The following is a 9920-nucleotide window of genomic DNA, read 5'->3' on the forward strand; positions in this document are numbered from 1 at the left end:
CCGGCGACGTCCTCGTTTATGAAAATTAAATCCAGCCCCCTGACCCCCTCTGAAAATAAAGTGGGACCCGTTCCCGTCGTGGCACATCAAGTGGGTCCCAACCAGAAGGAGCGATTTTTTGGATAACTATATGTAACGGTACGCAATGTCTTTTTCAAAAAACTTTGTAAGCAGGGACTAACTTAGCACAGCGGTCAATTCCACCTAACCGAGCGACACGTGGCACCCTTGAGATCTATCTCGGTCACGGGAGAAGTGGTGACGTGTCATCTGCTGAACCGGACAAGATAAGAACGGGTTTGATGAACTATCCACCCAGCCGATGCAGGTAACGTCAGCGGTCAAATACCCGAGCCGACTCGATCTACGACCCAGATATGCCACATTCTTGCCACTTGGCAAGTTTTTGGAAAACCCAGCTCAATTCCGAAAAAGAGAGAGAAAAAAGAAGAAGTCTCACGGAGGAGAGATGGAAAAGGGAATATCTTATCTCGACACGTGCCAGCTGGAGCTTATCCAGGCGCGTGACGAGGGGCACTATTCACAGCTGTAAAACCAGCCACGTTGCATTCAATAAAATTACCAAAACACCCACGAGTCTTTTTCTAATTTTGGCAACTTTCCCAGAAAACCCCGATATTTTTCATGAATACGTAATCTCTCGAAATCGGGATATTTCCTCATTAAGCAACCCAAAAAATTCGGACCACGTGATTTATTTCCATTCTTTCTCTAGTAAACGCGAGATACTTTCCTCCATCCCTGCGATTTCTTGCCCAAATCGTTCCTGAGAGTATTTTCGTCATTTTACTAACTTGACTGGCTATAGCCGGTCAAAGTAATCTTTCTGATCTGACTATTGATTTCACAGTTTTGAGTTGTGAGTGATAAATACTAAATAATCATCCAGAGCAGAACGCCAGCTCTGCTACCCTTACACGTTTGAAACAGAGAAAAGAGAGAGAAAAGTCGGTTACAATTAGTAGAAGAAAAGCGAGGACGCCATTTGATGAAGTCGTCCGTCCGTCTTGACCGTTCACACCACCACCAGCACCACCGCTTGCTTCTTCCGTCCTTATTACCAGGTCGGTCATTCAGGCTTGTTTCTAATCTGTATTGCCGTCAGAACAGACAGATCTTTCTTTTTTTTGTTTCTCTTTCGTTCTTAGTTTTCCCTTGTAGAGATGAGATTTATGCTGATTATATGTAATACTCATCGATAACAAAACAGAAATTGTTCGATACCCATACATAAATCTTTGATACTCAGATTAGTTTAGCTGCAAAATAGGATCTTTTCGTGTTAAAGTTTAGATTTTGGTGTGTGAAAGATGTTGTCCAAATCTTGTGCGAATTTATTGAGTCTCGTTTCGTCCGGAGGAGATTTTCCGAAAATTGGTCGGACCCGGTTGCCGAGGGTCATGACCGTGCCTGGGATCATCTCGGACTTCGACGGTGACGACGATGATGACCGGAGTGATTGCGCGGCGTCGGATGTTGTGTCATCTGTTGCACAGGAGAGAAGAATTATTGTTGCGAATCAGCTGCCTTTGCGGGTTCAGCGCGATCCAGAGAGTAACAAATGGTGTTTTGAATGGGATAATGACGCGCTTGTATTGCAACTCAAAGACGGGTTTTCGCCGGACGTCGAATTTGTTTACGTTGGTTGCTTGAAGGCTGAAATTGATGCGTCGGAGCAAGACGAGGTGGCGCAGTTTCTTCTCGAGAAGTTCCATTGTGTGCCTACGTTTTTGCCATCTGACATCCAGAATAAGTTCTATCATGGGTTCTGTAAGCAACATCTCTGGCCGCTGTTCCATTACATGTTGCCAATCTCGCCTAACCATGGCGCCCGTTTTGATCGGGCTCTGTGGCAGGCGTATGTATCTGCTAACAAAATTTTTGCAGATAAGGTGATGGAAGTGATAAATCCAGATGAGGATTACGTCTGGGTTCATGATTACCATCTTATGGTACTGCCCACGTTTCTAAGAAAAAGATTTAATCGAGTGAAGCTTGGGTTTTTCCTACACAGTCCTTTCCCCTCGTCGGAGATTTACAGAACGCTGCCGGTGCGAGATGAGATTCTCCGGGCGCTGTTGAATTCTGATCTTATTGGTTTCCACACGTTTGATTATGCTCGGCACTTCCTGTCTTGCTGCAGTCGGATGTTGGGTCTAGATTATGAATCCAAGCGGGGGTACATTGGGCTTGAGTATTATGGCCGGACTGTGAGCATTAAGATCCTTCCAGTTGGAATTCACATGGGCCAGCTTGATACTGTTCTGTCCCTCCCGGAAACTGCCAGGAAGGTCCAGGAACTGAAAGAAGAGTTTGAGGGGAAGACTGTGATAATCGGCGTTGATGATATGGATATATTCAAGGGCATCAGCCTGAAGTTCTTGGCAATGGGGCAGCTCCTGGAACAGCACCCTGAATTGAAAGGGAAGGTGGTTCTGGTTCAAATTGCAAACCCTGCTAGGAGCCAGAGTAAGGATATCCAAGAAGTTCAGGATGAAACCCATTTTATAGCCAAATCAATCAATGAAAAGTATGGTAAGGACGGGTATCAACCGATTGTTTTCATCAACCGCTTTGTTTCAACTCTAGAGAAGGCTGCATTCTACGCCATTTCTGAGTGCTGTGTTGTTAATCCAGTAAGGGATGGAATGAACTTGGTCCCCTATAAGTACACAGTTTGCAGGCAGGGAAGCCCTCTGCTAGACAAAGTGCTGGGAACAGATGGGTCCAGCTCCCCAAGAAAGAGCATCATCGTTGTGTCTGAGTTCATTGGGTGCTCTCCATCCCTTAGTGGGGCCATCCGGATTAACCCATGGAACATTGATGCTGTGTCTGATGCCATGAACTTGGCCATCACCATGCCAGAGGCAGAGAAACAATTGCGCCATGAGAAGCACTACAAGTACATAAGTTCTCACGACGTTGCCTACTGGGCTCGGAGCTTTGATCAAGACCTAGAGAGAGCTTGCCGAGAGCATTTCATTAAAAGGTGTTGGGGAATTGGCTTTGGCTTGGGTTTCAGAGTTGTTGCTCTGGGTCCTAACTTCAGGAAGCTTTCAGTAGAGCACATTGTCTCTGCATATAAGAAGACAAATAGCCGACTGATCCTTCTTGACTACGATGGTACCATGATGCCGCAGACATCTGTCGACAAAACTCCTGGCAAGGAAGTTATTTCGGTGTTGAATAGTTTAAGCAGTGACCCGAAGAATGTTGTTTTTATTGTGAGTGGCAGAGGGAAGGATTCTCTCAGCAAATGGTTTTCTCAGTGCGAGAAGCTGGGTATTTCAGCAGAACATGGCTACTTTACAAGGTACTATTTGAGCGTCTTAACTTATACATATGATTAGTAGTTTCTACCTGTGTCTGCTGACCATGTTTTGCTTGCCCTTCTGCAGGTGGAACAGAGATTCTCCATGGGAGTCCTGTTTATTGGCAATAGATTTTGACTGGAAAAAGATTGCTGAACCTGTAATGGAACTTTACACAGAGACAACAGATGGATCTTCCATTGAGCATAAGGAGAGTGCCCTGGTCTGGCACCACCAAGAAGCTGACCCAGATTTTGGGTCATGCCAGGCAAAGGAGCTTCTTGACCACTTGGAGAATGTGCTTGCCAATGAGCCTGTGGTTGTTAAAAGAGGGCAACACATAGTCGAAGTAAAACCACAGGTAAGGAGAACTAACTTCTCTTTATCATCTGAGATCCAGATTTATGATTTTGTGATTATAATGGAGTATATCTTGTTGGTGAATTGCAGGGTATAAGCAAGGGTGTGGTTGTTGAAAACCTTATCTCAACCATGTCAAGCAAGGGGAAGCCACCGGATTTTGTATTGTGCATAGGGGATGACCGGTCGGATGAAGACATGTTTGAGAGCATTGAAAGATGCATCTCCAACCCATCCATCCTATCTAGAGCTGAAGTGTTTGCCTGCACTGTTGGTCAGAAGCCAAGTATGGCAAAGTACTATCTTGATGATACTGTTGAGGTCATCAAGTTGCTTCAAGGCATTGCTACTGCATCAATCCAGCCACCAAAATCTGCACATCTTCAGGTTTCTTTTCAAGGTTCTCTTTGATTTGGATTAAAGTATAATAGAGATGCTCCAAAAATTCATTAGTCTGAATTGGCATTACCTGTTGCAAGATGAGGTGGGTGCAAGTTCGGAATCAGTTGTCTAAATTGCACTCTCTTCTCAGATTGGATGGAAATAAGTTGGTCATAAACGAGTGTTGATAAGCACCTTTGTACAGGACGGTACATACATCAAGTTAATATGAAACAGAATACAGGAAAGTTTCATACTTATTTCATACTGTGGAGTCTGAACTCTGGCATCTGTTCTAAAGAATGATCTACAGTTTCAAAAACCAGGGGGAGCTCTGCTTTCAGCCCAAATTGTTGGATCAAAAATGTCTGGAATGGATACAGCAGACCAATTGAGCAGGCATTGCCTTTTGTCTCAATTGGAAGAAACTAAACATCTGTAGGTTGGATGCTTGATAAAGCTCAACAAACTAGCACAGAGATGCCCCAATTCGCATTCCATTTTCATATGTACATATAAGGAGTTGTTACCATTTCCTTTTTATTTATTCCCTCTTGATCATATTTTAGGACATGTAATCAGAAATGGTGAGTGGAATCAGCCTTATGGCTTTCATAAAAAAAAAAATAGTATTGATGCCATGAAAAGTCAGCCCTTTTAACTATTTCTGGTATAAGAGCCATGGATGGCCATCTCTTTTAAATCTATGTTATTTCATCAACTTAGATAGCTTTGCTTCCTGATCTATATGCCTATTCAAAGTGAAGACTCTAGCAACCTTGATACTTTTTTTTTTCAGTTCTATGATTTAGACTTGAACTTGTGATAACAATAGTTGTGATGCAGGATGTAGGGCATTCACCTATAAGCACGAGTTCATCTATCCACGATGCCTTCATTTCTTCTAATGATGCATGCAACATACTTTCTATAGTCGTTGCTCAGTTCTCCTTCTTCCTATAGCCGTTGCTCAGGAAATATAAATTACAGTCTGGAACCTCATTATGAAAAGAGCAGAAGCTCCAGAAGTAGTTTCAACCTGTAGCATGAAGGATATGGCGTTATGGGTTCAGGACATGCAATCTTAAGAAAAACTATCTAGACAAGATAATTTTCCAATAACTTGGTGCTTAACCAGGATTTGTGTTCTCTCATAACTCGGTTAAATTTTAGTTCTGATCTTTCAACTTCCCCACTCACCAAATGCCAAATAATAAAAATTTCAACTGTTCATATTAGTTTTGAGAAAGAACAAAGCGTATACACATTTGTATGTGCTCAGTTGGGGAAGAGTACAAATACAAATATGTACAGTGCAAATACATATAAATTAATACAAAATACAAGGTGTTGCACTCTACACATTTGTATTTGTACTCTTTCCGAACTGAGCCTTAGAGTACAAAACCTTGTATTTTGTATTATTTTGTTTGTATCTGTACTCTTTCCAAACTGAGTCGAGGAACATTGTGAATCTTTTAGGAGCTGGCATCTGCTGCAACAATGGTTGCAGCATTCCTTACAATCACCCAATAAAACATGGGGGCACACCAGTGAACCAACAGGCAGATCAGGGGGATTGTATATCCAGAGGTTGCAAGAAAATGCTGAGATGATTGCAGCAGATTTGATCCAATGTGAAATATTCTTGGGTCATTACACTCTTTCCCCAAATATTAGGCAGTGTAAAAACCTATGTTTTGTGCATATCTGGATATAAATTCCAAAAACCTGGTCTCCCAAGCTGACCCAAACCCAGGTTTTCCAATCTAACTGTGCCTAGTTAATCTGGTTCTTCTAACATTAATTATAAGGTCATAAGGGTATTAGTAGGGCCACAAATGGATTGGAATGAATTTGGATAGGGACATTGGAATGAATTTGGATAGGGACGTGTATGAATCCAATCTTGTGAGAATCCAGAATATCTAAATTTGATTTTATATCCCTGCCCAGTTCGATTCATTTATATATCTGGATATCTTATATGAATGTGGTTTAATTTGAGAATCAATATATCTCTACAACACTTGGCATAAATCCATAAAATTAAATACGAAACAAGAAATCGTAAGTTATAGATAGAAAAGAAAAGTTTATCTAAACCCCAAATTCAAAAATTGACTGATTAATGGATCACATTTATCAATTCCAATACAATCCGGTTATGGTTAAACAGATATTCAAATCCATCTTAGCTTAATAGAATTCAAATTCTAAGAAAAAATGTTGTGGCATTTCACCTTTCAATGTGCCACATCAGAGGGATGATCCACCTCCTCCATATAAAAAAAAAAACGTCAAAAGCATTTTTCCATAAACAACCCAGTACACGAAATTCAAGATCTTGTTGCATTTTTATTTCTTTTAGAAATGGGTAATCCCCAAAAATTTATTTAGCATCTATCCAAAAAATTATATTTATATTTATATAAAAGATCTGATACGGCAAATTTGCAACAGAGGAAAAGCAAAAATATTCCAAAAAACTTCTAAAAAAACAAAAATCGTCCACGTGACAATACAGTTGGAGATACTTTTGTTCCTTCCACCTCTAGGGAGGGCATATTTCTAATTAATTAGGAAATTAGAAAATTGAAAATTTAGGCAACTCATGTTACTTGCAGGCAATTCCAGCTCAAGGTGGAGCATAATCCATGGACCATCCAAAAGGGTATCCAATTTAATGGACAGTTGAGACAGACCATAGGATTCCTCAACGTGGAAAAGAAATGGTTCCATCTAGAGACATTCCCTAATTGATCCAATTGGAACTCTTTTTTCCACAGATTTGTATAAAATCAATTTTGAAAATAGACAGCTCAGCTGCCTTTACAACTATGTTAGAAACATGGCATGACCCATACAAACAGCTGTCTTTGTAAATACTGCTAACCTTCATGCAAGATTTTCATCTCTCTCTCATACACACACAAAATACCCCCATTAAATCCCTTATTTCCTCCTAAATCTCTCTTGACTGTTCTAATAAAACAAGAGTATAAATTATTAAATTAGATATGATGGATCAGGTTAAGGGCCAATCCAATACTAGGCCCAGACATAGATTCTAGCCTGAGCCCAAAATGATGTCAAAACCCAAATTTATCAATCCAAACCTAATCAAATATCTGTTCAATCCCATGGATTGCATAGTCACTTGCTAGTAAATATTAGAAGAGGAGGCTTGTGTTCTCAGCTATTTATCGTATAAGAACAATTATGAAATATAGAAAAATCATTCCTCGAAGATGAACCAGTGGGAAGGTTACTTTCTAAAATCCAACCTATTGTGGACCCATTTTTTTGTTTTGACCATGCTATTTCTTGGAGCAATGGGTCAATGCCTAGTCTGAAACCAATTTCTAAGTTGTTTATATAAGACATACATATCTACATGCATTCCAGGGGAACCCAGATGTCTGGGCCAAGGATTTTAGGTCTTAGCCCATATTATTTGCAGGCTTGATCCGATTCCGAGCCAAGCCAGGCTTGGAAGTTGGAACTAAAACTTCTTCCTGAGCCCAGAAATTTTCGAGATGGGCCGGATCGGTCAATGCAGGCCTGAGCAGAAATGATCAACCCTAACCACATCTCATGCATAACACTTCAAAAGAAGAAAATTTTCTAAACCAAAAAACATGAAATACCCAAAATAGAACCTACCTTGCAACTGAGACAAAAGAACACGCGAGTCAGATAATTATGATCAAGCCAACTGATGGTGGCTCAGTTGGTAGGTTCTCTGACTCGTCGAAGTAGAGACCTGGGATCAAATCCCGCTGCCACCAGGGAATGGCTTCCTCCTTCCTTCTCTCGTCACTCCCTCCTTCAGTGGATGAACTCTAAAGAACCAAACTGAACTGAAACTCCGCTAGATGAGTCACCACCATTTCTCTCTCTTCCCCCATTCCTCCTCCTCCTCTCTCTCTCATGTTTCCCACTGCAGCTGATTGATTATTTAACGCAATAAGCTAAATGAAAATCTGAAATACAGGATTGAATTCAGATGCTTAGATCTCCAAGAGAGGCTCTGGAGTTCGTAGTTCTAGAAACTTTAGATTGCCTTGGTTTTCTTCTAATCTTATGTTGAGTTAGTCCTTAGTTCTTCATGCATTCTTTCATTCAATTTGATTATTTCTACTTCCGTATTTTGAATTTAAATGTAAATATGGTTGATCAGGTCTAATAACTTGCATGGTTTAATTTGGGTTAGATTCTAAGGATCTCATAGGTCATTCGTTATTTTGCAATTGTTTATTGTTGTGGTTAATTGATTTTGGTCCTAGAAATGCTTATTGAATGTTTCTTTATAATTGTTGACTCTGTTAAAATTCACCATATAAATTGCAGGCCCCAAAAACACAATGAAGCAAGAATAAATCTTCTCACCTCAAAGAGAGAACAAACAACTCTTGAAATTCCTTCTTGGAAATGAATGGCAGCAAAACTCTTATTGTGGATATGGCATTCGCAGTAGCTTTTTCTTGCTAGAACCCTTTCAAGAAACCCTAGTCTCAAGAGCCCAAAGTTACCCAACGAATGAGAAAGAAGTAATGAATTTCCCAAAATATTATAAACTTTCCAAATGTAAAAAAAAAAAAAAAAAAAAATCTGAACATTTTAATAATTTATATTTTATTCATCAATGGTTTTCTGAAAATGTAGTAAATAATTTGGTAATTACATTTAGAAATCTAATTGATATTGTTGGGAAAATGGAATAATGTTCAACCAATAAATTACAAATGAATAGGCAATTTTCAAAATAATATAAATATTATTTTTTAAATTTTTGAACATTTATTAATTGTAAGGAAATTCCAAATATTATTCAAAATTACAGTAATTATTAATAATTTTAGCAATAAATAATTAATTTCAAAAAATAATGAGTGATTATTAAATTACAATAATTAATGTAATCACGATTGTTAATAATTGGTTGAAATCGTGAATAATTATTAATTATCAAAAATTATTAAGTAATGGATTAATTATTAGTTTTTTCTAGATTATTTTTGAAATTATTTAATATTTTTTTCGTAACTTTTAAATAACGGATATCTCAAAAATATTAAATAAGTTTTGATAGACTATTTTCCAGAATTATTTAATAATATTGGACTATTATTTAAATACTTCCAAAACAATTATGAAATAATGTTTGGTACGTTATTTTTGAAAATTAATTTTCCTAAATTATTTAATAATTGTTATTGAAATAATAATAATGGACTATTATTTAAGTAGTTTCTAAAAAATTATTAAATTGTATTGAAGATTTATCAATACTTATTGAATTATTATTGAAATAATTTCCAATATAGTTATGAAATAAGTTTTGGTAGATCAATTTCCTAATTAATTTTTCTAATTTTTAGTAACTATTTATTTAGATAATAATATTGTATTATTATTTAAATAATTTCCAAAAGAATTATGAAATAATGTTTGGTAGGTTAACTTCATAAATTAATTTTCCTACATTATTTAATAATTTTTATTTAAATAATAATAATAATGGACTATTATATTGAAGATTTATCAATACTTATTAGATTATTATTTAAATAATTTCCAAAACAACTATGAAATAATGTTTGCGAGAGTGATTTTGTAAACTAATTTTCCTAAATTATTTAATAATTTTTATTTAAATAAGAATAGTGGACTATTATTTAAGTAATTTCTAAAATAATTATAAAATTATATTGAAGATTTATCAATACATATTGGATTATTATTGAAATAATTTCCAAAATAGTTATGAAATAAGTTTTGGTAGATTAATGTCCTAAATTAATTTTCCTAATTTTTTAGTAACTATTTATTTAAATAATAATA

The 9920-nt window shown here is 37.4% G+C and overlaps 1 protein-coding gene across 2 annotated transcripts; it reads left to right on the top strand.

Moving 5' to 3' along the window:
* The first annotated feature begins 911 nt into the window (after positions 1-911).
* Positions 912-5165, top strand: LOC104612356 (putative alpha,alpha-trehalose-phosphate synthase [UDP-forming] 9). Of its 2 annotated transcripts, XM_088897287.1 has the most exons (4): positions 912-3334; positions 3420-3693; positions 3783-4079; positions 4920-5165. In XM_088897287.1, the coding sequence occupies exons 1-4, from the start codon at positions 1332-1334 to the stop codon at positions 5034-5036; spliced, it is 2691 nt and encodes an 896-aa protein (XP_088753413.1). In that variant the 5' UTR covers positions 912-1331; the 3' UTR covers positions 5037-5165. The 2 variants fall into 2 exon arrangements, with proteins under 2 accessions (XP_088753413.1, XP_010278047.1); XM_010279745.3 differs by lacking the exon at positions 4920-5165 and having other exon boundaries at positions 913-3334; positions 3783-4820.
* The last annotated feature ends 4755 nt before the right edge of the window (positions 5166-9920 follow it).

Source organism: Nelumbo nucifera, chromosome 2, assembly GCF_055504915.1.
Source record: "Nelumbo nucifera cultivar China Antique chromosome 2, China Antique-T2T, whole genome shotgun sequence".
In the NCBI taxonomy this organism is placed as follows: Eukaryota; Viridiplantae; Streptophyta; class Magnoliopsida; order Proteales; family Nelumbonaceae; genus Nelumbo; species Nelumbo nucifera.

Coding starts and splice junctions, on each gene's coding strand:
- LOC104612356 (XM_088897287.1), top strand. CDS start 1,332: ATGTTGTCCAAATCTTGTGCGAATTTATTGAGTCTCGTTTCGTCCGGA. Junction 3,335..3,419: donor GAACATGGCTACTTTACAAG/GTACTATTTGAG, acceptor GCCCTTCTGCAG/GTGGAACAGAGATTCTCCAT. Junction 4,080..4,919: donor CAAAATCTGCACATCTTCAG/GTTTCTTTTCAA, acceptor GTTGTGATGCAG/GATGTAGGGCATTCACCTAT.